Source organism: Muntiacus reevesi, chromosome 17, assembly GCF_963930625.1.
Source record: "Muntiacus reevesi chromosome 17, mMunRee1.1, whole genome shotgun sequence".
NCBI lineage: Eukaryota > Metazoa > Chordata > Mammalia > Artiodactyla > Cervidae > Muntiacus > Muntiacus reevesi.
Genome location: NC_089265.1, coordinates 27155724 through 27183643, shown reverse-complemented (window position 1 = coordinate 27183643; position 27920 = coordinate 27155724). Strand labels below are relative to the sequence as shown.

Genomic DNA, 27920 nt, shown 5'->3' with positions numbered 1-27920 from the left:
CACCAGCCTCCCCCGTCCCTGGGATTCTCCAGGCAAGAACACTGGAGTGGACTGCCATTTCCTTCTCCAATGCATGAAAGTGAAAAGTTAAAGTGAAATCGCTCAGTGGTGCCCGACTGTGCTTGGACTGCAGCCTACCAGGCTCTTCCATCCATGGGATTTTCCAGGCAAGAGTAGTGGAGTGGGGTGCCACTGCAGAAAATTAACTATGAAAGGCGTAAAAAATTATGAAAAATCAAATGTTTGTAGCTCAGGAAACAAATGCAGTTACAAACGGATTCTGCTCTAACTTCACAATAAAAAAATATATATAATTTACAAATCAGTTACAAATAACTGTGCTTCCCTGGTGGCTCAGAGAATTCCATGGACAGGAGAGCCTGCCAGGCTCTGTGGGGCCACAAAGAGCTGGACATGAGTGAGTGACTAACGCTACTTTTCACTTTTATAAATATCTAGTTTTCTAACTGTCATTTCTTTTTCCATGTTCTTCCTTTCCCATCTTCCTAACTACAGGCTCCTAGATTAAACTCCAAATTATGCAAATTCCAAACAGAAAGGTTCAAATAACTGCCCTCCCAAATTCTGAGGGGGGAAAAGGCACTCACTGCAATTCAGTTTCTAAAAAATTAACCTTACATACCAAAACATTAAGTCACCAGACTAATAGATACAAGAGCACAGCCTTTCCAAAGGTGACAGTGTACTTATGAGATCACTGAGGCACAAAAACTACAAATGCATTTTGGAATGAAAATTTAGTATCATTAGCTTAATTTTAATTTCCTGAATATATTCTAATTTTTGAATATTAGTAATTCACCATCTTCATTTCCCACTTAATACCAGTTATGTTATTAACCAAATGATGCTTATGAAAATTTAGTTCTTTGGCACAGTCTGTTTTGATTTATAATCTACAGATATTTACAACATAAAAATCCTCATTTTTAAATGTTGAGGAAGGGATGATCATTCTTCTAAATTTAACATAAGAATGACTATGTGTTAGTCACTCAGTCGTGTCAAACTCTTTGCAACTAAATGGACTGCAGCCTGCCAGGTTTCTATGTCCACAGAATTCTCCTTGCCATCTCCTTCTCCAGGTCTATCATACTATAAGGATATATAGAAATTCTAGGAAATGTCTAACTCACATTACTCTGATATAGTTAGTATTCAATCTTTGCATGCGTTTGAATTATCTGGAAGGCTACTTAAAACAGACTGCTGGGCTCCACTCCTCCATTTCTGATTCAGTGAATCTTAAGTGGGTGAGGTTCAGGAATTTGCATGCCTTTCTAAAGTTCCCATGTGCTGTTCCCATGTAGGGAGCAGCTTGACCTGGGACCACACTTTGAAAACCCTTATTCCAATAGAGACTACACAACTTTTCATTAAAAGATACCTTCCTTATTAAATTTATGGAAGTTTTAAATGGTAGATTAACCCAGATAATCATAAACTCATTTTTTAAAAATTAAATTTTTATTTTCAAAGTATATTCAAATTTTTATACTCAAAGTAATTATGGTGAAGGCCAACACAATTCTCAACTTAAAACAGGATTTTTTTTTTCAAAACTGGATTTTAAAGAAGACAATTATGTGGCACTGCATGATGTCATTAATATGAAATGTCAAGAACTGGCAAGTTTAGACAGACAGTAAACTAGTGGGTATCTAGGCCTAGGGGACAGGAAATGAAGAGTGACTGCTAATGGTTATGGAAGTAAATATACTAACACCCACCGAATTTTACACTTTACACAACTGCATGATGCAAAGTACATATAAAGCTATTTTTAAAAATTTTTTGAAGTTCATACAGTAGTAAGCAATGTTAAACAAATTGTCATTGTAGACACTCTTAAGGAACATGTAATTTTAACTTGAGTAGCACCAGTTTTGTTTAACCTGAACCCAGGTAAACAAGTCTACCAAAATTATTGCAAATTCTAAACCTAAAGTTTAAAACTGGTGAGGTTATATGCTACTTGTAAGGCTATTAAAATATAGGCATGTAGTAATATTATTTTTCAGAATTAATGAGATAGCCCCTGGAGTAATCCTCCGCACCTAGAAGTAACAGCTCAGTATTCAGTTACAATTTCTGAGAAATCAATTTGCTTCTCCAAATCAGTTTCTGCCCAGAAATCCACCAGGGGCAGAACAGTAACAGTGGCTCCCAGAATCATACAAATACATATAGAAGGAACTAATCAGATTTCCTTTCACCTTTCCCACAACATACCATTAGTGTGGCTAAAATCACAAAGTCTAAAATACGGTGTCAGGTTATCATTACAAAAAGCACTAATTACACTAAACATGAATACTGAACAGCTTGTTAAAACTTTCCTTACACACTTTCTCATCCATTGGTTATTTTCTGACTGCTGAGAGGATCAATTTACATCTTTTATGATTAAAGACATCTGCGCCAATAAAAGTTAAACCTACAGTGTCTAATTTAACATAAAAATAAATTTAAAAGGGAAACTTGAAGACTTCTTTCCAAGTTCAAAGATGATTTTAATATTTTGTTACTTTATTATTTTCTCTCTTAATTAACCTCTACTTGCTTTTCGTTATATACCCAATGAACCTGCTAAATTAACTCTGATTTGCCTTTAGAGCTAAAAGGACTTACGTCTCATGAGTTCCAAAAAAGAAAATTGGTAGTTTGTTTGTGGGTGGTTTTACAGCTCCATCAGGAACTTCATCTACCTAAAAAAAAAAAAAAACAAGATCAGAAAAATTAAAATCTTTTAAATCATACACACAAACATACCAGAGTAAACTGAAAACAAGACATCCAAAAGGGTATCTGCTATGAAATGGACCAGTTCTACAGGTCCACAATCCTTTATCTCTAGTCTGAAACTCAAGCAGCTCTGGGGGAAAAAAAAAAAAAAAAGCTCTGAAAACCAATATATTTCTCAAAACTCATGTGATAGCAAAACCTGCATAGAAACTGAAGCTATTCCATCATTTCTTTTATCCATCTAGCATTTCTACTGATGCTTCTCTGCAGAAATGTCGTGTTAGATTATCATTTGCCATCCTAGACCTTATCAGCAGAAAGATGTATTGTATGTGGACCATCACTACCATTCTAAAACCCCAAAATTCTGAATGTTCACATAAACCTGTCCCTAAGTACTCCAGATAAAGAACTCTGAATCTGTTCAAAAATTTTAAATGTATTTCCACAGACAGGCTATCCAAATACCGGAGTAATGTAAAACCAGACATTAAAAAGGTTAAAGCAGTACTTTTCCAAGTCTGAAACATATACTTATGAAAACATCTTAGACCTACGTGGCTGAGTAATAAGAGATTACCTATTCTTTTTCATTCTTCTTTTAATATTTTAATGCTTCTAATTAAGGAAGGAAGACGGTAACAGGTACTGCTATGTCGAACACATCTATAATAGTTGTTACTTTCTTACCAGAGTTAAGGCCATCAGACAGAAGTATTTAGCCAGAATTTAACATTTCTACTTCATTATTTACTTAAATTTCATAATACAATTTCTATTTCATTCCTTTCAAAATTTCAAAGACATGTCAATTTAAAAAATATCTGTTGACTTTGTTAAGAAGGATACAACCAACAGAAGACCTACTATGCTCCTTATGTATGAGCATAAAGAAATGGTTTAAGAAAAGACCATGAGGGTGATTTCACTGGTTGGCAGTCTGAAGTTTTCAGCCATCAATAAGAAAAATTAGCACCCAACACCCTTAGTGGAACTTAATTTCCTCACCTATATGAATAAGACTGTACTGACTTTTCAGCTTTGTCACAAATTGTGAAAAATCCTTAGGGGCCTTAAGATAAGGGATACTCCTGTCATCTCAGATCATATGCTTTCTGCCTGCAAACAGCTTTAAAAGTTAATGCAAATGTCTAGCACCTACAGAGTTTAATAAACGCAAGGCAATTTTTCAAAAATGGACTTTAAAAATTATTATTACTGGTACAGGATTACAAGAAAGCACAAGACTTAAAAAGTAATGAAGCTTGGGATAAACAGAAAATGTTAAAATCAAAACTGGAACACTGGTTGTCACTTTCCCAGCTGGGACCTTAAATATATACTCTAAACTCTCTAAAGCAAAGACTTAGAATTTGTAAGATTTGAGAGAAGATAGAAAAATGAATATAATTCTTAGACACAGACAATATAAAATCTAAATGCAACTGTTTCTAAGAAAAAAAAGGTAAAAGAGACTAAAATTTTCCATTTCAATAAAAATTAAATTGGTATATAAAGCATCTATTAAATGAAACACTCTGTTCCTCCTAATGCTACTTTATTTTGCTTTTATTAGCACTTTTAGGCACCTAACAGACTGAACCATGTGGGGAAAATGATTTAGAAGAATAATTTTTAAAACATTTCCACTTGGTTTTAAACTACACAGCTACACAGAAATTTGAATGAAGATGTATCCCATAACCTCAGATTTTCTAACATCTCAAAATAATCATGCTCAAACCACAAAAAATGTTATCTTGGGGGGGGCCTTAAACCTTCTCAGTTTGCCTATCCTCCACTTAAAACATGAGATAGTTTTTTAGTGCATGACTTACATACTAAGGATGGGGGGAATATGATAAGGTTATTCAGTTTACATCTATTGCTCTGAGAACTTTACAATCCATTTGGAAGTCAAAGAATGCACACAGAGTTAAAATAAGATAATCACAAAGGAAATAAAGTGTCAAATATACAGATAAGAATTATGATTAAGAATTTTTCCACTAAGACTCCAACTGCAAAGGTAGACTTAATAGACTAGGGGGGAAAAGTTCTTTCCAGGTTGGAACGAAATCTATAAACCTGACTTAACAGCTAGATGGGAAAAATTAAGAAATGGTGAACATTTTACACTTGGATAGCACTCAGCAACTCCATGATTCTCTGTAACCAATGGCTTATTTTTCCTCCCAGCTGACATAATTAAAACTATAGGATTTAATTATCTTTAAGAAACACACTCCTCAAGAAAGAGTAAATTAGTGGAAAGTACAGCTTTAGAATATCATGTGTATATTTAAAAAGGCTCTTGAACTTACTGAATTCAACCTTTTTCAGGTTCTATCACTGTTAGAACCTGAGTCCTACCATAAACTAAAAGATCTTTTCCTGAAAATGGTGCTTTTCTAAAAGGCAGTCTCAATTCCCAAATGTCACAAAAAATCCTGAGTTCTGAATCACTTCTCTGTACTACATGTGAACCAAGGAATGTGGGTTTACTCTTTCACCTATGGGAGACAATCAGAGGTGAAACAACTTCTTCAAGGTCATAAGGCAAACTTCACCAATAAGAACTTGAAAATGAATTTTCTAGACTTTCTCTAATGCTACCTTACTGTAAAATTTTCCAGAATACCCAGTCCTAGCTTTCATTGAACCAGTCAATCCAGGCCTCATTAACTATAAAGCAGGAAAGAATACCTATGAATTCAATTTAATCCCATACAACCTTTTGACACCCAATAGTTTACATAGATTCCATTGCTACTTTGGATTTTACTCAAAATTAAGAAAATGTCGCAGATTCTTTACCGTCTGAGCCAACAGGGAAGCCCCCAATTTTTTTTAAAACACAAAATCCGTATTTGTTTTCACCTACAATAGAACATTAATGGCATCATCTTTAAATATTTCCTATTAAGAAAACATGCCAAATCAACAACCATAGGAAAACACCTAAGTATGCCAAAACACCTGGATTTTTAAATTACATGGAAGATTAATGGGCAAAAAACTAAAAAGATCAGGTTACAAATGAGACTAGAGGAAAGCGAGAGAGAAAGGATACGAGGCGGAGTGGGGGGGGTAAGAGAAAAGGGTAGGAAGTAGGCCTCTGAGGAAGGTAGCACCGCTAAACGCGAAGGCTAAAAATCACTTACTCGAGCTGGCCAATGAGGATAACCTTTCATCTTGGCGAAGATGAGGTCCCCAGGTTTGAAGTCGCGAGTCATGTTTCAGGGGCGAGGCCGAGGGTCCGAAGCCCAGGGAGGAGGTGCGGCGGTGCGGACTGCGAGAGGATGCGGGAGGGCGGACCGGAGCCGCGGCTCCCGCGGTGGCGGGAGGGGGAGGATGCCTCGGGGTGCCCCGACGCGCCTGCGAGGGAGAGCAACGAAGGCGGTTAAAGCTCAGAAACCCGAAGGGAGGGGCCGTACGGAGAACGCCGGGGGAGGGGGAGGGGAGGCCCGAGGAGGGGTAAGGGTGGGGGGCGGGAGGGGGAGGGGGAGTGCCGCCTCCCGCTCCTCCCCCGCGAGTGCGCGGCCTCCGCAGCCCGAGAGCTGCCCCTCCAGGCTTCGCAAGGTCCACCGCTCGACGGCCGAAAAGACGCCACCACCTGAGGCAGAGATGCTTCTCAGTCCCCCATTCCCCTTCCTCCCGCCCCATCGTTCCTCGGTCTTTTCCCCCCCGAAGCTGAAGCCCCAAGAGGGTGGGAGGTCGGCGAGAGGAGGAGGGGGGAGAAAAAAGACGGCAAAAGGCAGGGGAACGTTGCCCTTCCATCCACACACGGCCTCTCCCACAGCCTCCTTCCCGACGGTCTCAGCCCCGGGCCGAACCTCGACTCCCCGGCGGGCCGCGGCCACTTCCCAGCTAGAGCCAGGAGTGAGGCCACCGAGGGGGGGCGGGGCGAGTCCCCGCCGCCCGCTCACCTGCTGGGGCCGCGGGCGGCGAGGCTGCGGTGGCGGGCCGGCCGCCTCTGTCCGCGTCCACGCAAGCCACCTGCGCCACCAGCTGCCGCAGAGGCGTCCCAACGGCTCCGAATAACAACCGCCGCCGCCGCCGTCGCTGCGCTGCTCCCGCGCGGCTCCCGCTCGGCGCCCGCTAGCACTGGGGCGGGACCAACTGCTCGCCGAAGGAGGGGGGGATAACGCAGCACCCGCCAAAGGTGTGTAGCCTAGACGCGGAGCTTCAGGAGACCTTACATCCTCAAGTTCGCTTTTTCCTAACGTTTGCAGCCTGATGGAGAGAGAGACGGGTGCGGAGGAACAAAGAAGTGGAGGCAAAGAGTTCGGCCCGCTGTGGCTCCCCCCTGCGGTTTGCGGAGTGGTCGGACCCGGCCCGCCCCTGCTGGCTGCTCTGCGTGTGTGTATTTGTATGTGTACTGTATGTAAAAGGCGGGGAGGGAGGAAACGATTGTTGTGGACCGGCTTTGGGGGCGGGTGTCCGGGCCTCCAGCCCTTGGCTGTGTGTTACTGAGAACCTGGCAGCCGAAAGCTGCGTGTTCCTGCGTCGTTTCCCAGGGTGGAGAGGTTTTTAATGCTGCACTTGCGCTGTTTGCTCCATCCAAAAAAGAACTGTACAAAAACCCGTAGATGAAATCGGAGCATGAGGCAGTTGCACGGTGTGCAGCTTGCAGGCCGCTTAAACCTCGCTGAAGGGGCCCTGCAGTCTCCTTTTCCTTGAAATTGTAATATGAGAAAGCCCCATTTCTTTTAAATTTAAAGCACCAAGAACTATTAAGAAATATGAAATCCTAACGAATGCAAAACCTGCAGGCTAGAAAACAATGACAGGAAAGCACAAGCCATTTAGATAGGATGTGGGTTTGGGCATTACTATATTTTGGCTGCATCTAAATTTTATTTTCCTAGTAAAATGGTAGCTGGTAGGTGGTACTAAACCTCAAATGTTTCTCTCTCAAAATACTCTTCAAAGGATTTCTAAATTTTTTTTTTATCCTTTAGCCAATACATTTTTAATAAGTTGGTTGTAATTAAGTCCAGCCTTCTGATGTAAGTTGATATTTTAATATTTTTACTGTATCAGAACTACACCAGAATTTTCTTATTTAACCATTAACATTCACCCAGGTTCCCAATAAATGTAGCAATGAAAGCATTTTGAAAACTAGTACAAACTGATCTTAAATTTTGTTTCATCCTTCATTGAGGGTCCCTCTACCCAAAGTGCCTACTGAGTCTCAAGCACGCTTAGATGATAAGGATATAACAATGAACGAGAAGTATGGACAGTTCTCATTTACAACTAAATGAAAATATGAAAAAAGCTTAAAAATATTAAAATATATAAATAATAGTACATAGCTCATACTCCTTTAAACAAAGAACTCACAATTGGGAATAAATCAAATAATGCTTCATATTAAGTAGGTAAAAATTGAGAATTTTTAAGAGATATGCATTGACCTTTAAAAAGAAAGAGACATTCCCAATGCAAAAATGTCTTGCAGGAGACTGACTCATACCTCAGCAATATGCAGAGGGCTCCATGTGCTGCAAAAGAGAAACTTGAGTGGCAAAGGAGAGGGAAGGGTTGGAGGCATGTTTTGAAGCTTCTCATTCTAAATTTGAGTTTGATATGATACATACCAAGGAGCTACTATGGTTTATTCAGCAACAAAGGTAAAGATGATTCCTTCAAAAGTTAACCTTGCTTGCTACAAAGCAGATGACAGTAGAAAAAGGCTGAAGATTTCTGTTGTATTCCCTAAGTGACTGGTTTCTGGACGAGACTGTTAACTATGAAAAAGGGAAGGAAGGGCACAGCTAAGTGCACAAAGAAATAATTGTCAGTTGGTCATAAATAGTGCACCGAAGAAAGTGGAGAAAGATGTATTGAAGAAAAATTCCCAGCACTGAGTAGGGGAGACCAAGGCATCCTCCAGCAACCATTTCATGTGCACCCCCTTTGTTCTAAATCCAGTGAGGCTCTGCAACTTCAAGTGTGTGGTCCAGGGGTTTCACCTGGAAGTTGTTAGAAGAAACTCAGCCCCTCCCCAGTCCTGCTAAATCAGAATCTGTGTTTTAACAAGAGTCTTAGGCATATTCAAGTTTGAGAAACTACTGCTGTAGAAGACACTACAGACCATAGGTACTTAATATCAAGTAGGGAAGACAGGTATATATTAATAGATAAATTAAAATTAATATTAAAAGAGAATTTATATTAACCCTTTATGATAGTATCAATAAGTAAAGAGGGAGTGGTTATTGGGAGCCAGGAGATTGTCAGAAAAGAAATGGAAAATAGAGGGAAAATAGGAAAGCATTGATGTTTTAGCGTCAGTGTTGAAAAGAGAGAGAAAATACAAACTTAGCTCTTGCTGTCTGTAACTTCTCGCAATTTTGATTTTTGATAGTCTGTAGACAAGGAATGGTTCTTTTTAAACAATAAGCCAGGGCAAAACAGGTGGTAGTTTAAGCCTCTAGAGAACAAAAGCCCAGGATCCCTGGGAGCCGCAGTTCCAGAGAGGAGGGGGAGGGGAGGAGAGGGGAGAGGGAGGCGGGAGTGTTGGGCTCAAGAGAGCCACTTGGAGAGATTTTCTAAACTACTGTAAGCTTATGCTCCTCTCCAGCCAGGCTGGATGCACCCCTCCCCCATAGTCAGCCCTCTTAGAGCGGATGCCAGAAAAAGTGGAGCAAGATAGAGATTAGAGGAGCAATGGGAAGTTGCAAGAAGAAAATAGAATATTCAAACCAACTAAAGGCAAGGAGATCTGAATGAACTGAGGGAGGAGCTTGACTTACAGTCTCTCATTTAATCGAGGTGTTACTATCCCCATTTTACAGATGAGCAAACAGGCACACAGAAGTCCAGCAATTCACCCAAAATCAAACATCTATTCAGATGGCCAAGGCTACAGTCCAGCCCTTCAGCTCTCAAGTCCCCGCCTTTGTGTGATCCCACACCTCCTCTAGGTGGAGCAGGGGGCCAGCAGCACTGTGTAATTAGAAAAAGATGCTGGAAGTAAAACCAGGCCAGCACTCTTCCACCTTCTGTCTTTGGACTTGAAAGTATTTCCAGCTTCAAATTTCCTCACAGCCTCCATCTGCCCCACCCCATTCGCAGCTTGTCCCTACCACCAGCCCATTCTGTTTAACTCCTTCTAGTCGTGAAGGACTCAACCCCAAAATCTCCCCATGAAAGACTGCCTGACCTCATCTTACTGTGACATAATTTCTTCATTACAATTTTTCTGACTCATCTTTACCTGGAGGAAGGCACTATCTTGGTGATCAGTGCCTGGCATTCACAGGCACTCAATAAAATTTATCTCAATAAATATTTGTTGAATAAATGAGAGGAAGGGTGAAAAACTCTGAGAGAGTCTCTCTTATCCTTTAAGCTGAGAAAGCAGATAAGACATTCAAGGGTACTTATATTTGTTTTGCTTGGTGAATATTTCATGTGTTTAAAGGTTAACCCTTTAAAAGCACTGAGATTATTCATAGACTACAAGTACATCCATTGTAACCACTTTAATGGAAATCATTCTACATAAGAGTTGATATGTATCCCCAGAGTTAAGCAATGATAATCCCTTCCTTCACTTCTTTTATGTATAATGTACACGAGTCCCCACACTAACACACGGTATTAGGAATACAAACTTATTGGTGTGAACAGCAATTGGTACTGAATTGTTTTCTTATATGTGATATTTTAAGCCTCGTGGTGGGGAAGTAAGCAAGAATATGGGGAAGATAAAGAACATTAATCAAATAGCTAGTTCAGGGACTTCCCTGGTGGTCCAGTGGCTAAGACTCCATCCTTCCAATGCAGGGGGCCTGGGTTTGATCCCTGGTCAGGGAACTAGATCCCACATGCTGCAGCTAAGACTCAGCACAAAGAAGTTTTTTTTTTTTAAAGAGTTGTCAGAGATATAATAGACCTGGTTTAGGCCTAGCTTCCTCTGGAAATCAAAAGTATTTGGAACTTTGGTCCTTAAGAGGGAAAAACCAGGGTGTACTAGTTCAGTTATGTTCAGTTGCTCAGTTTTGTCCAACTCTTTGCAAACCCATGGACTGTAGCACTGGACCATCAATTGCTGTTCATAGCAGTAAGTTTGTGTTACTAATACTGTGTGTTAGTGTGGGGACTTGTGCACATTATATGTAAAAGGTGTGAAGGAAGGGATTATCATTGCTTGATTCTGGAGATACATATCAACTCTTACTTAAAATGATTTCCATTCAAATGGTTACAGTTGTACTAGTTGGTGAGGCAGTAACTAGATTTATCAATGAGAAGAGTCATTCTCAGACACAGGGGATAAGAGAGGCGTTAATGAATCTAGGTGGTCATGAGAACAACTGGGAAGAAAGAATTTTGTCATTTCTTTCCATTGTATATGTGGAATCATACAGTATGTGATCTTTTCAAAAGAACTTTTCCCGCTCATCTTCCTGTTCTTCAAATCCATCTAAGTTGTTCCATATACCAATGGTCATTGCTTTGTAAAAAATTTTATTTATTTATTTTTAGCTGTATTTGGTCTTGCTGTCTGTGGGCTTTCTCTAGTTGCAGCAAGGTGCTAGGGCTTCTCATTGTGGTGGAGACTCTTGTAACAGACCACAGGCTGTAGGCACTCAAGCTTCATTCACTGCGGTGCATGGGCTCAGTAGCTGGTGCTCATGGGCTCTAGAGCACAAACTCAGTAGTTGTGAGCATGGGTTTAGTTACTCTGTGGCATGTGGAATTTTGACATATGGATCGAACCAAAGTCCCCAGCATCAGCAGGTGGATTCTCAAACGCTAGACCACCAGGGAAACCCAGCTGCTGCTTTTTATATCTGAGTAGATTCTGTGGTATAAATGTACAGTTTGTTTCTTTGTTTTTGTACAGTTTCTTTTTAGACATTCACCTATTGAAAGATATTTTGGTTGTCCAGATAGTTGCCATTACAAATAAAACTGCTATTAAAAAAAAAAAAAAAAAACTGCTATGAACGTTTGTGTGTAGTTTTTGTGCAGGTATAACTTTTCATTCCTCTGAGATCCATGCCCAGGAGTGCAATTACTGGGTTGTATGTAGTTGCATATTCAGTTTCTTATGAAACTGTTTTCCAGGGTGGATATATTATTTTATATTCCCACCAACAATTAATCTATCAGAGATGTAGCTTTTAGACACCTTTACTACCATTTGGAATTGTATTTTTTTCTTTTCACTCTTCTAACAGTGTGGTCTTAATTTCCACTTCTCTAATAATTAGTGTTAGTAAGGCACTAACATCTTTTCATGTGCCTGTTTACCATCTGTGTAATCTCTTTGGTGAAATGCCTCTTCACGTCCTTTGCCCATTTTCAAATTGGATTGTTTTTTCACTGTTGAATTTTGGCATTCTTTATATATTCCAGATAAGAATCCTTTGTCAGATGTGATTTGCAAATATTTTCTTCCAGTCGGTAGCTTGTCTTTTCATCTTTACCAGTTCTTTCACCAACTAAAAGTTGTTAATTTTAATGAAATCCAATTTATCATTTTTTTCTTTCAAGGATGATGCTTTTGCTACCATGCCCCAGGTCCCAAAGATTTTTCTCCTATGGTTTCTTCTGAAAAGTTTATAACTTAACATCTTACATTTTAATTTATGAACCATTTGAGTTAATTTTTCGCTAAGGTTTGAAGTTTAGATGGAGGTGTTTTTTTTTTTTTTCCTATGGATATTCAAATATTTCAGCACCTTTGCTGAAAAAACAAACCTTTTGTCATTTAACTGCTTTTATACTCTGTTGATAATGACATTGTCCTACCACTGTGGGATTATTTCTCTATTTCCTTTAACTGATCATTGTGTGTTTCTGACTGAGCCACCGTCTTGATGACTGAAGTACTATCACACTGTCTTAATTACTGAAGCTTTGTAATTAATCATAAAATCAGGTAGAATGATTCCTTCTACTTTATTCTTATTTCTTAAGTTCTTTTCTGGCGATTATATTTTCTTTCTTTTCCATAAAATTTTTAGAATAAGCTTGTCTGAAAGTGAAAGTTGCTCAGTCATGTCCGACTCTTTGCGACCCCATGGACTATACAGTCCAGCGCTTTCTCTAGGCTGGAATACTGGAGTGGGTAGCCTTTCCCTTCTCCAGGGGATCGTCTCAACCCAGGGATCGAACCCAGGTCTCCCTCATTGCAGGTTGATTCTTTATCAACTGAGCAATGAGGGAAGCCCTAAGCCTGTTTATATCTATTTTAAAATTTGTATTTTGGTAAGAATTAAGCTTACACATCAGTTTGGGGTGATTTGATATCTTCACTAGGTTGAATCTTCTAACTCATGAACACAGTATGTCTCTCCACTAATTTAGATCATCTTTAATTTTTTTCATTATCATTTGTCGCTTTCAGCCCACAAACCCCATATATGGTTTGTTAGATTTACAATTAAGTAGGTAATTTTTTGGAACTGTTGTAGTTTTAATTTCAGTGTTCACTGCCAGTATATAGAACTAATGCTTGTATGCTTCTCCTGTATTTTGAGACCTTCTTGAGCTTGTTTATTAGTTTTAGGAAAAAAATGTCGTGAGTTTTCATGGGATTTTCTACATAGACAATTATGTTATCTGTAAATAGGAACAAAGAATATACTTTCTATATGGTTTCAGTCCTTTTACTATTTATTTACTTATTTATTTTTTGGCAGTGCTGCATGCAGGATCTTATTTCTCTGACCAAGAATGGAACCTGTGCCCTCTGCAGTGGAAGCAAGGAATCTTAACCACTGGACCACCAGGGAAGTCTCAATTCTTTTACATTGTTGAGGATTATATTATGGTCCAGGATACAGTCTAATATATATCTCATGTGATCCATTGACTACTCTAATGCAAGTGAAAAACAGACTGGTTGTATGGCCACAGAATGCTTCTAAGAGTATTGGTTGTTTACCCTAGTCATCAGAAGCTCAATACTGCTACTCAGGATCACGAGAACATCCAAACCATGTATTACTGACCCAGGAAAAAAATTCAAAATTTGAAGTACCATTTCTATTGAATATGGATCACTTTCGCACCATCATAAAGTCAAAAATTGTAAGTGGAAACATCGTAAGTTGGGGACCTTCTGTATAACAGCTAGGAACAGTAAAAGTAGTTGTTTTAGTACACAGGATTTAAGCAATATCAAATAGTGTTGGGGAAAGCTATGTAAACATATTTGTAGAGGAAGATAAATTAATAATTTTAAACTACATAAAAATAGGAGATGGTTGTGAAAATATAAATTCAGAACTTAGAAAACCAGACTGTAATTTTATTTCTACTAACTGTATTCAGAAATTATTTTCCTTTTTGCAATGTTTCAATGACAAGGACTTCTGGGATTAAGAATTACTTAGTTTTGCATGCATTTACTTGAGCTTGCTTTTCTCATCATAATATCTATAATTTAACAAAATCGTGAGCAAGCAATATGTTGATAGTGGTTTTAGAGCATTTTGTCCTTATGCAACATGATCCCTGATGAATGCTGTAACAACTTTTGAGGACTATGCAGGTATATAAAATTTCATCTTTTAAAAAAATATTTATTTATTTATTGTCACATCTGTGAAGCGTGTGGTATCCTAATTCCCGACTAGGGCTCGAACCTATGGCCCCTGCATTGGGAGCATGGAGTCCTAAGCACTTGACCACCAAGGAACTCCCTGTAAAACTGCAGTTATACATTTCCTCTTTGTGTAAATATTAAATACCATAAACTACTTAGGCCACAGTTATAATTTCACCTTAGTATATATGAATTGAGAAAGGAAATATGACCATGCTCATTATAAAGGTCAAGTGTGGATAGGTTCAGTTCAGTTCAGTTCAGTTCGGTTGCTCAGTCGTGTCCTACTCTTCACAACCCCATGAATCACAGCATGCCAGGCCTCCCTGTCCATCACCAACTCCTGGAGTTTACTCAAACTCATGCCCATCGAGTTGGTGATGCCATCCAGCCATCTCATCCTCTGTTGTCCCCTTCTCCTCCTGCCCCCAATCCCTCCCAGCATCAGGGTCTTTTCCAATGAGTCAACCCTTCGCATGAGGTGGCCAAAATACTGGAGTTTCAGCTTCAACATCAGTCCTTCCAATGAACACCCAGGACTGATCTCCATCAGGATGGACTGGTTGGATCTCCTCGCAGTCCAAGGGACTCTCAAGAGTCTTCTCCAACACCATAGTTCAAAAGCATCAATTTTTTGGCGCTAAGCTTTCTTCACAGTCCAACTCTCACATCCATACATGACCACTGGAAAAACCATAGCCTTGACCAGACAGACCTTTGTTGGCAAAGTAATGTCTCTGCTTTTTAATATGCTATCTAGGTTGGTTATAACAGTTGTCCAAACAATGGTAAGGCTGAGGAAATGGTCAAAAAAGTTGTGCAGGACTGATGTTAAGAAGCTGTCATGTGTTTTCTTCGCTGACATTTCAGGTAAAGAGAAAATTAAGATGTAGAATTGGTTGTGAAAGATGCGAAACTCAGCTTCTCATTCAATGTGGTCACTTCACTTCTGCTTACACTAGTAAAGCTTCTCAAGTTCAATTCAGTATCTTTTCACTGGCTCCTGTGTCTTGCCTCCTGGGGCTTTCCTGGTGGCTCAGTGGTAAAGAATTCACCTGCCAATAGAGGAGATGTGGGTTTCATCCCTGGGCCAGGAAGATCCCTGGGAGATGGAAATGGCAACTCACTCCAGTATTTTTGCCTGGAGAATCACATGGACAGAGGAGCCTGGCAGGCTACAGTCCATAGGGTCATAAAGAGTTTTATACGATGGAGCACATAGCACCATACATTTTTCAAGTTTTTTTTTCCTGTTTCATGTTACTTAAGAAAAACTAAAGAAACTGTATTTAAGATAAGACTTTTTCTTTTATTCTGGTAAAATATAACATAAAGCTGACCATTTTAACTATTTTAAAGTATACAATTCAATAACATTAAGTAAATTTATGTTATTGTGCAACTATCACTATTCTGTATCCACAGATCTCTTTCTTCATCCTAAAATGAACACCTCTTGTCAGAAGTTACTAGTAGGAGGGTGGGGTTGTTGAAGTAGAAAGGAAATTAGAAAGAAAGTATATTCTATATTCTAGTATATGCCATGGCCCTAATAGAATGTGAGCAGAAGGATGTTGACCATGGTTAACAATTTGCCACCAGAAGTCATGAATAGATGTGTAGAACTGCTGCTGCTGTTGACTTGGTAAGTCGTGTCTGACTCCTTGCAGCTCTTTGTAGCCTGCCAGGCTCCTCTGTCCATGGGATTTTCCAGGCAAGAATACTGGAGTGGGTTGCTATTTCCTCTTCCAAGTGACCTTCCCGACTCAGGGATTAAACCTGCGTCTCCCGCTTGGCAGGTGGATTCTTTACCACTGGAAATCAGTACTGAATATTGGAAGGACTGATACTGAAGCTGAAACTCCAATACTTAGGCCACCTGATGTGAATAACTGACTCATTGGAAAAGACCCTGATGCTGAGAAAGACTGAAGGTAGGAAGAGAAGGGGACGACAGAGGATGAGATGGCTGGATGGCATCACCGACTCAATGGACGTGAGTTTGAGCAAGCTCTGCGAGTTAGTGATGGACAGGGAAGCCTGGAATGCTGCAGTCCATGGGGTTGCAAAGAGTCAGACATGACTAAGCAACTGAACTGAACTGAACTGAGCCACCTTGGAAGCACAGAGTGTTCATATCTATTCCATGTGGTCCCTGCAGGGGGCTGAGCCATCCAAGATATAAGTGAAACTTACACATCTGATGCCTCAGCTAGGTTACTTCAGATTGCTAGAGGCTGGCTGGAAGAGCTCAACTTAGGTCATAGAAAACAGGGGACCTTGGTTCTTGCATTTGGGTGGGTTCCTCAGGTCTTCACTATCTAGTCTTGTGCCCTCACCTCTCCATGTAGTTTCTGCATCTGGTTTCTCCCTTAGAGTGGCTGGACCTCTTCTTATACACTCTTTACCCAGAGCATAAGATCTTCCAAAAATCTGCCACACCTTCCAAAAACTTACACCCAGAACTGGCACAGTGTCACCTAATGAAGAATTTTTTTTTTTTTTTTTTTGGTTAAAAGAAGTCACAATAAGGTACAAGGCTATTCCAGATTCAAGGGACAGGACTTCCACAACCAAGAGGCATGGTTCATTACAGGCCACCAATGTTAACAATTTACTACACTCAACCTAAAGCCTTTTCCTCCAGCTCTTCCAATTATTCAGTAAACTCTTGCATTAAATATAACAAATACTTTTCTGCTTGAAATACCTAGTGTAATATTCTGTATACTGTAACAAAGATCTCTGCCTTATGCAATTCCAAATGCAAATATTTTCTCTATGATTAAAGAAAAAGAACCCCACTAACAGTAGCAAGTTTCTCTTCTTCTTACCCCTTCATGTAATTATTCAAATTCCAACATAATCCCTGTAGTTTTCCCACAGTTATTTTTAGGAGTCCTTGTGGTTTTTTCAAATCAGATACTTCCTTCCTAAAAGACCACCAAGCAGCAAGACTAAAGTTGAATTTTATCAACCTTTCTTTTTAATATTTAAAGATGAGTATAAAAATATCCCTGATTCATTATACAAATTCAGTATAATGCTGACACTAAAACATATAAAAGCATTTTAAAAACGTACAGATTTTGCCTTCTACAATGATGTCTGGACTTCCAGTCACCAAAGAGTAGTCAGAATAGTCAAAACTGAGTTTCATCCAGGGGGAAGCAATAAACCTTGCCCCTTGAATACAAGTTAAAGGGACCATGGGGAATAATACATAGATACGTTTTAATTACATTCCGCTGGTTTTCTTGTTCAGTATACCACTTACAGTGCTCACTAAAGATGCAAAAATAGAATTTTGGTTAAAAAAATAGGAAATTAGAAAAAGATACCTTCTTAATATAAAACTAATTTCTAAGCAGTCAAAATTAAAGAGATTACATGTAAGAATTAGCTCACATTAGTGCCATGAATAAAAGCTTTTTATCTTTTTAAAAAATATTTATTTATTGATTTGCTTTTCGCTGTGCTGAGTCTTCATTGCTGCGTGGGCTTTTCTCTAGTTGTAGCAGGCGATACTCCCCAGTTACTGTGTGCAGGCTTAGTTGCCCCGCAGCATATGGGATTTTCCCAGACCAGGGATTGAACTGGCAACCTCTGCATTGCAAGGCAAACTTTCAACCACTGGACCACCAGGGAAACCCGACCACCTCTTTTATTCAAATTGTTCTGAGAATTCTATCCAATGCAGTAAGCTAGGGGACAGAAGTAATCTATAACTACCAAGACCAAGAGCTTCCCTGGTGGCTCAGATGGTAAAGAATCTCCCTGCAAACTGTTTATAATAGCCAGGACATGGAAGCAACCTAGATGCCCATCAGCAGACGAATGGATAAGGAAGCTCTGGTACATATACACCATGGAATATTACTCAGCCGTTAAAAAGAATTCATTTGAATCAGTTCTAATGAGATGGATGAAACTGGAGCCCATTATACAGAGTGAAGTAAGCCAGAAAGATAAAGAACGTTACAGCATACTACCACATATATATGGAATTTAGAAAGATGGTAATGATAACCTTATATGCAAAACAGAAAAAGAGACACAGATGTACAGAACAGACTTTTGGACTCTATGGGAGAAGGTGAGGGTGGGATGTTTCGAGAGAATAGCATCGAAACATGTTATCTATGGTGAAACAGATCACCAGCCCAGGTGGGATGCATGAGACAAGTGCTCGGGCCTGGTGCACTGGGAAGACCCAGAGGAATCGGGTGGAGAGGGAGGTGGGAGGGGGGATCGGGATGGGGAATACGTGTAACTCCATGGCTGATTCATGTCAATGTATGATAAAACCCACTACAATATTGTAAAGTAATTAGCCTCCAACTAATAAAAATAAATGGAAAAAAAAAAAAAAAAGAATCTGCCTGCAATGTAGGAGACCTGGGTTTGATTCCTGGGTTGGGAAGATCCCCTGGATAAGGGAAAGGCTACCAGTCCAGTATTCTAGCCTAGAGAATTACATGGACAGAGGAGCCTGGCAGGCTACAGTCCGTGGAGTTGCAGAGTTGGACACAACTGAGCAACTTTCACTCACTCACCAAGACCAAAGAGAGCAAATGATGATTATTTAGAGATAATTATTATCAAAATATCCCAAGAAAATGGCTGTTAGAGTTAATTCTGAACTGTCGTAACTGCCTATAAGCGGAATATGTTCAAAATTAATAATTTTTTAAAAAAATCCTAATAATTATATAAAGGTGAAAATAGGCAAAACTAACTAACCTGCCATGATAGCGGTCAGAATAGTGGTTGAGTTTAGAGTAGCAATTGTAACTGAGATGTGGTCCAGTTAGATAATGTACTGGAGGGAAAAATCCCCAAAGCCAAAACTAATCCAAACAAAAACAAACTTTTTACAGCTAGTAATAAATTTAATAAGAATTTACAAAATTATGGGGCAAAAACATATATAAGTTTGACTGAAGGAAATAAAAGAAAATCTAGAATGGAGAAATATATTCCTGGCTGGGTGGATTTAATACCATAAAAATGTCAATTATCCCCCAAGTGATCTAGAAATTTATTGTAATTCCTTGATAAACTGATTGTAAAGTTCACTTGAATGGTTACCCATGTCGTTTAGAGAAAAGGCCCTATACAAACCATTTACCTCCCACTGGGTGTTTTCTTTTTTTTTTTTAATGAGGGCCATTTTTTAAGTTTTTATTGAATTTATTACGATATTGTTTCTGTTTTATGTTTCGAATTTTTGGCCACGAGGCACATGGGATCTTAGCTTTTCACCACTGGACTGCCAGGGAAGTATCCCTCCCATTAGCTTTTATTCCTTATATCCAATCTCTACCATTTGCTCTCTTCTCTAGTCAAACTAGCCTCCTTGTTACTTCTCCAACATGCCAGGCAAGTTCCTATCTCAAATCCTTTGCAGTTGCTAGTCCCTCTTTCTGAAATGCTTTTTCTCTAAATAGCTGCATGCTTGCTCCTTCACCACCTACAGGTCTTTGCTCAAATGTTATCCACTTAGGGGGGCCTTCCCTGATTACCTGGTCTAAAATTGGAACACCCAACCTACCCACCACCACCCACATGCGTTTTCTTCCCTACTTCTTTGTCTATTTTTTTTCGTAGCACTTATCCTCATCTGGAAGGCTAAATATTTGTTTATTGCTTGTATCAACTGTTGACCCCTTCTAACAGAAAACACACGTGCACACAGAAAACCCATTGATCAGAAAGTGAAAGTCGCTCAGTTGTGTCCAGCTGTTTGTGACCCCATGGACTATATAGTCCATGGAATTTTCCAGGCCAGAATACTGGAGTGAGTAGCCTTCCCCTTCTCCAGGGATTGATCAGAAAAGCTACATTTATTTTACTTTACTTTTGTTTAAGGGAAAACACCACTGTGCCAGGGTCTAAGGGGTGCCTCAAAATGAGGAAATTAGGGAGAGGCATTAGTAGAGATTTAGGACCTGGGCTGGGTGAATTTAAGGCAGGTCTTGCAAGGTGGGGAACTAGTTGAGATTGAGCAGAATTTATAATTTAATAGTTTTGGATTAGAAGACTCAATGAAGGAAGAATTTTGAAGTGAATCTTGATGAGCTAGCAGTTGTGATAAATAAGTTGTTTAGTTAGTTCACATTATATTCCCCAACAAGAATATAATGTTTTTCTTTTGTTACTGTTTAACACAGGGACTCAAGAATTGTGTTGGTTCAAATTCCCAGTCTCCTCTTTTATCATTCTTTAGGCTAATCTGGAGGAGCATTAGCATTTGGGGATGTAATCAACTCAGATCTACACAATGTTGGATATACTCTGGTTGTGTATAATTTTTGATAGTAGTTGTTCCAACTACTGCAAGTGTCAACTTTTCTTGTTTTGTTTTTGTTTGTTTTTTGGTAGCAGATCATCAGTAGGCATAGTGACTGCTCAACTGCCTTAAGATTCTGGAGTTCTAATTTGAGCAGGGTGACACAAACAAATGCTATCCTACTTTGAGTAAAGTGTCCAGATGAAACTAATTGAGTAGATTCCATTTCAAGTATGAAGAGCTCACAGAACCAGAGATTTGGGTATTAGCCAGATTATTTAGTCTCATGATACTTATTTTTCCAGATCTTTCTAGTGGTAGCAAAGATCTCAGAGAAATCTGCAGAAATCTAAGTACATCATTATTTTCCTTAGGCAGCACACACTTTCCTTCAGGAAGCCAGTATAGTATCTGATGACTCTGTTGTGAACCATTGTTTGTCTGTCTCATGAAATTTCTTAGATGACGAGTTCCATAGTCTGAGACATCTTATCTAGTTTAAATATTTTCTGAACCATAAGCATGTAGAATTACTCCTACTTTTCAAGCCTCTTAGATAGCATAAAATGAAATCTTGAGTATAGAAGAATACAGTTCCTCAAATCTTCAACTTTTAAATGCAGATCAAATTCAAGGTTTCCTTTGTTAAATTAAATTGTTTAAAGATTTTTTTTTCTGTGAAGATAATTTTGAGGGCTAAAATGAAACTTGAGTGACTTTGAAATCTATCTTGAAAGCAAGTATCAATTAACCAAGATAACTTATCTCTGTTCAACCTGCTGGTAGCGGTCAGTTACTGTGCCACAAATTTAGTACCAGTTTAAAGGGAACAATTAATGTTATATTTTTTGTGATAATATCTCTATGGAGTTGTCAAATGGTATGGTAATGTTTTTCAACATTATATAAGTGTTGGTGTCAGGAAAATATATTTGTAATAAAGAGATCACTAGTTAGTTCTAAAGTGAAAGAGCTTGGGGTTAAGTACACTAGTGTGCCTTTCTTACAAGATCAATAAAGATAACAGAGTCTTTGAACATATTACATCTGCTTTAAAATCCTTTCCAAGCTCTAAAAAAATAAAATAAAATCCTTTCCAAGCTCTATTTCTATTGGTTACAAAGGCTAGCTCCTACAAACATTTCCTCCTTTTTTTTTTTTTTTTTTTAAATTCTCCTTTAACAAGTTTGTCAAGCTGAAAATTCTGAGAACACAGTCCTCCATAATTGGCCTCACTTCAGCTTCTAAGTGTGGTGGTCCCCAGGGTGACCCTCACTTCTGACCAGTTGCCTGCACATTCAGGGGTTCCCATGACCACTGTCAAGTTTGATAACTCACTAAAAAGACTCAGAGAACTCAGTTTGAGCCAACTCCCGGAGATTGTGAAGGACAGGGAAGCCTGGCGTGCTGCAGTCCATGGGGTCACAAGGAATTAGACATAACTTAGCAACTGAGCAACAAATTCTAGGCCGAGGAGGCACAAGCAATGCAAGAACTGAAGACTAGAAGTAGGGCCTTCTCCCACCAGTTACTTCCCCAAGATTGAGATTCAGATCTCTTCAGATTCTTGCTCCTTGGAAGGAAAGTTGACAAACCTAGACAGTGTATTAAAAAGCAGAGACATTACTTTGCTGACAAAGGAAATCAATCCTAAATATTCATTGGAGAGACTGATGCTGAGGCTGATACCTTGGCCACCTGATGCAAAGAACCGACTCATTGGAAAACACCCTGATGCTGGGAAAAACTGAAGGCAGGAGAAGGGGACGACAGAGGATGAGATGGTTGGACAGCATCATCGACTTAATGGACACAAGCTTGAGTAAGCTCAGGAAGATGGTGAGGGACAGGGAAGCCTGTCGTTCTGCAGAGTATGGGCAGCCTGGGTCAATCTGTAGACGTGGCCAGCTCTTGCCAAAGGATGTCAGTTGGTTGGACCTGATCTAATGTCGCCTCAAGACGAGAAAGCATAGACTGAGAATAAAGATGGAGCTCCTCTGTTGGGTTCCTGTGCTGGAAAATGATAATGGAGATCTACAGCCTAAAGGAAAAATGTCTTGTGCAGTTGTGGCCATGCAGTGTCACTCCATTGAACCACCATGACATCTCATTTGCTTGTGACAGAGAAATGATGGTGGGGGCCAGCACTAACGTCATAAATCAGGGCAAAAAAGTATAGATTTGGGGCAGGGCAGTAATAGCAAATTGCTAATCCGTATAATGAAAAGTTTTCAGATGCTGAACATTTTTTATACTTTATTTTTATCCTAAATTTAAGACTTCTCATGATAGTTTTAAGTTGATTAAAATTTAGAGATTGTCAAACAGCCCTAATTATTTTTGCTATTTTTTTTTAGGCTGAGGGATGACAAGAGTGGTATATTAGTGAGTTAATGCATCTAGTTACATGATAAAAGTAGAATTTCTGGATGTTCATAAACTTCACCAATAATCAGATGAAAGTGGATTCAAAGAACATTAGAACAATGGCATATCACTTTTCGCTTATCAGATTGGAAAAGTTTCAATACTGCAAAAATATCTACTGCTGGCAAGGGCAAAAAGGAGTAGATACTCTCACACACTGTTGATATTTCTCTAAATTGATCATCTTCCTGAAAAATAATGTTACTATGCATAAAAAACTAAAGTACAGCTATCAAATGTTGATTCCTTAAAAGCTCATCATAAAAAATGTAATGTTTGGGGATTCCCTCGTGGTCCAGTGGTTAAACTCTGAGCTCCCAATGAAGGGAGCATGGGTTCTATCCCTGGTTGGGGAACTAAGATCCCACATGCTGTGTGTCCAGTAAATAAAGAAAACAATTAAAAAATGTGATGTTTATTAGGTTACTGCAGTAAATCTACCTTGACTGAGCCTTAGTAGTGACTCGAAAAATCAGGGCCAGTTATTTTTAGGGTTTTAGGGCTTGGACTGAATGCTTTTTGGGAGAGGTGCAAGTCAGGGAAATGTTTGGGATTGGGCAGAGTTTATGATATAAAGTCTTATATTGGTAGGCACACAAAGCAATGGTTTTGAAGCAATTCTTGGTAAATAAACTGTTAGCCTTTGTAAGCAATCAGTTTAGGAAGTTCACAGTTTTATCTTCCAGGAAAAATTATTAGCTAGACCAAGCAACCACGTTATTTTTGTTTGGTCTCAGAATTGTCTAATAAAAGTACAGGAAAAGTATGTCTAGTTCAACTATTATTTAACATAGGGACAGGTAATTATGTTGGTTTTGGTTTTCAATGCTTATCTGTTCATCCATCAATTGCTATTCTAGTTTATACTATGACTTTAAAAAGACAAATAGGCAAAGTATATGTATGAAGACAGTGTTTTATTTTTTAAATAAAGAAACAAAGCAGAAACAACCTAAATGATAGGACAAATAAATTATGGCCCTTCATAAAATGGATTATAATACAGCCATTAAAAAGGTATATTTTTTATATTAACATAGAAATTTATCAAAGCTCACTGGGTCAGGAAGATTCCCTGGAGGAGGGCACAGCAACTTACTCCAGTATTCTTACCTGGAGAAATCCCATGGACGGAGGAGCCTGGTGGGCTACAGTCCATGGGGTCACAAAGAGTCCGACACACCTCAAGTGACTTAGCATGCATGCCTGTGTCAAAGCTATATTGTTAAATTTAAAAAAATCATCTATTGACCAATCAAGAGCAGTGATGTGCTAGAGCTGCCTCCCACAGGACATTTGAGAGCCGAATGTACGTATTTCTTCTGAACTCTGTAGTCAGATACTACATGTTAGTTGCTTGAAATTAGACACAGTGGCAGTATTTAGAGCCCATCCATCAAGGAAATCAGCACACCATTGGCTTCAGAAAACATGACTAGCACTGACTTGAATTCTCAGACCATTAATCGTTTAGGTCAGAAGAAAGTCCAGGAAGAGGTCAGCACTTAAGTAGTATCATGGAGTATCAGGGCTCTTTATATTCTCACCTCAGTAGGTGTGCATTTACATTTCATCACACAGAACTGGTCACACAGCCAACCCTAGCTACCAGTGAGCTTTGGAGAACCAGTAGCTGGCAGGAGGAAATAGGATGCTGTGATCAGAGCATTCATCTCTTGGAGTTCTACCTATTACTGCTGCAAACAGATTGAGGTTTTCAGCAAGAATGGGGTAGGATATGGAAAAGCAGCTAATAGTGTCTGCTACTAGTGTGTGTGTGTGCACACTGTGTGAATATAAAAATAAATGAATAAACAAATAAATGTGCCTTCTTTTAAGATGTATTTGTTTATGCATCAAAGGGCTTCCAGGTGGTACTAGTGGTAAAGAATCTGCCTGTCAATTCAGGAGATGCAAGAGACTTGAGTTTGATCCCTGGTTCGGGATGATTCCCTGGAGGAAGAAATGGCAACCCACTCCAGTATTCTTGCCTGGAAAATTCCATGGACAGAGGAGCCTGGTGGGCTATAGCCCATGGGGTTGCAAAAACTCAGACACGACTGTGTGACTGAGCGCGCGCGCGCGCGCACACACACACACACACACACACACACACACTTATGCATCAAAATGTTATATTTCTTTATAGAAATATAATACATTGCTAACAGCTTTTAAATCTAGAGTGGGAAGGTAGGACTTTGGGGAGACTTTTTTAAAAATTTATTTTTGGCCATGCCCGCAGCATGTTGGATCTTAGTTCCCCAATCAGGCATCAAACCGGTGCCTCTTGCGTTGGAAGCTCGGAGGTTTAACGCTGGACTGCCAGGGAAGTCCCTGAAACTTTTACTTTTAAAATTGCCCTGATTTAAGTGACCATGTATTTATTATAAAGAACAAAGGATAAAGATGGATGCTTTTTTGAAAAAAATTAGAATACATGTGAAACCCCTTAGCATAGTGCTTGGCACATGTCTACTAAGTAATGTGATCAGGGTTTAAACCTTTTATATTAGCCTATACATTTTCAAACTTAATATAAGTTCATGTCTACCTCTTACTCCATTTATTTGTGTTTTCTATTGCTAATGTGAATGAGAGGGAAGATTTATAGTGAAGTAGAAGGCAAAGTTGGAAAGGCAGGTAGGGACAAGAATAAGAGCCCTTGATTGATGGAGGAAAAGTTTGGGTTTTATCCAGTAAGGATTGAGGAGCCATTAAAAGAATTAATGAAGAGGGTAAGTAACATAGTCAGTGTTAAGCTTCAGAAGGACCATTTCTATTGTGGCACACAGTACGGGGGTTGAAAGAGCGAAGAACTGGAGCTACCAAGGGCAACAATTATGTCAGGCCTCGCAGTTCTAAGAACTGACACTAAAGCAGCATAATAATCAAGCACCTGGTGTCTGAACCTTCTGGGAGAGGTTACTGAAGGGTCAAAAGGATGTGGCCTATCTAGTGCTTAAAAAACTCCCAAGGCTCATATGCATACAATCAGCTCCTAACACACCTTAGTGTCAGAGAGGTGCATATGAGCCCTTAGGCCTACTTTTGATTTTTTTCTATTTTTTGGTCCTCTCCTCTTAAGTTTCCAGGTTCAAAAATGCCCTAGATGCTAGCTGTCAACTTGTAAAAATGTTGAGAATTTGCACAGAAGGATGGGGATGATTTGTGTTATCCACAGAAATGTCCTGACTTACAAGTGTCTGGATATGAAACAATAAAAAAACAAATAAATGAAGATGATTAGTAGGAGGCATAGAAAGACCGCAGGAGACAGAAAAAAAGTAAGTAGGATTTAGTAATTCTCAGATGAAGGGATCGAGAGCCTGAGAGAGAAGAGAGATTCTCTAAACTTTTTTCATTTGGGTGTCTAAGAGATTGTGTGCGTAAGTGCTCAGTAGCTTAAATGTCTGACTCTTTGAGACCCTATGGACTGTAGCCCGCCAGGCTCCTCTTCCATGGAATTCTCCAGGCAAGAATACTGGAGTGGGTTGCCATTTTCTTCTCCAGGGGATCTTCCTGACCCATGAATGGAACCTGTGTCTCCTGCATTGTTAGATGAATTCTTTACCACTGAACCACCGGGGAAGCCCACCTAAGAGATGAGAAGTTCCATAAAAAGGTAGAAGAGCAGTTTGTGAGGCTCCAGTGAGAAAGAGAATTCAATTTTAGATATACTAAATTTGATATTGACAGACATTAAAGTGGCACTGTTCAAATGAGAGTTAAAAATTCAAGACCAGAGTTCAGATTATGATTTGATGATATGTGAGGTGGACATAAAAAACTGAAAGTTGTGGACCCAGAGTTCACACTTGCAGGAATGGATGATATCACCAAGGAAGCTAATATCGTAAACCATGAAGGTTGAGAGCAGAAACTGAGAAAGTATCCTCTTAAGGGGCAAGAAAGGGCTAACTGTTTCCTCTGCAGCAGCAAAAGGGCCAGAAGGCTGCCTAAACCCTCACCTATGCTAGAGAGAAGTCTGAACGATCAAAGTGTCAATGCAATCAAGGAGCCCAGCATCTAGTAATGACGTCATTATTGACTATAGAAGCTGTTTTGGTGAGTAGGGGTGATGGATCAAATGATATCTCAAAAGAAAGGCTGAGATGACTATTGTGACTCGAGGCTAAAAGAAAAGTGGGCTAGATAGCAACTTTTCCTACACCTTTCCTAAGTAGCAGCATGTTAGGTAAACAAGAGACAACACAGAATTGACCTTGTAATTACTAGAAACACATGGAAAATCTCCAAGTATTTGGTAACAGTCTGATTTGCGTGCATGTGTGCTTGGTTGTGTCCAACTCTTTGTGACCCCATGGACTGTAGCCCACCAGGCTCCTCTGTCCATGGGATTTTCCAGGCAAAAATACTGGAGTGGGCTGCCATTTCCTCCTCCAGGGGATCTTCCTGACCCAGGGATCGAATCCAAGTCTCCTGCATCTCCTTCACTGGGAGGTGGATTCTTTATGCCTGAGACACCTGGGAAGCCCCAACAATCTGATTTACTGTGTAATTATTAGAACTTTCTGCTCAGCATCCTTCATTAGCTCTGTTGCTTGGTAAACCAAGTATGACCTAGAAGGCCCTCTGTGATCTCCACCATGTCATCTTACTCCCAACACATTCCCAACCCCAAGATCACACACACAGAGCTTTCTTCAGTTTTTCAAATGCCTCATGCTGTTTCCTTATCCTGATGTTTGTAACTTCCATGTTTTCCAATTTCTTCTAACTTGGTCAATCTATAACCATCTTCCCAGATTGAACTTAAAGCTTTCTATAAAGCTTTTCTGGTTGTCCAGGGTTGACATTAACAGTGGAAAAGACCTTGATGCTGGAAATAATTGA

General features: G+C 39.5%; 1 protein-coding gene across 4 annotated transcripts in view; it reads right to left on the bottom strand.

The window, feature by feature from the left end:
• PSIP1 (PC4 and SRSF1 interacting protein 1) overlaps window positions 1-6138 on the bottom strand; it is a 39548-nt gene extending 33410 nt beyond the window's left edge. For all 4 annotated transcript variants that reach the window (XM_065908303.1, XM_065908304.1, XM_065908307.1 and 1 more), the window contains exons 1-2: window positions 5931-6138; window positions 2653-2729 (exon numbers count right to left, since the gene is read on the bottom strand). In XM_065908303.1, the coding sequence (XP_065764375.1) occupies window positions 2653-2729; window positions 5931-6002 (149 nt within the window). In that variant the 5' untranslated portion in view covers window positions 6003-6138. The remainder of the gene's footprint in view (window positions 1-2652; window positions 2730-5930) is intronic.
• Between the last annotated feature and the right edge of the window lie 21782 nt (window positions 6139-27920).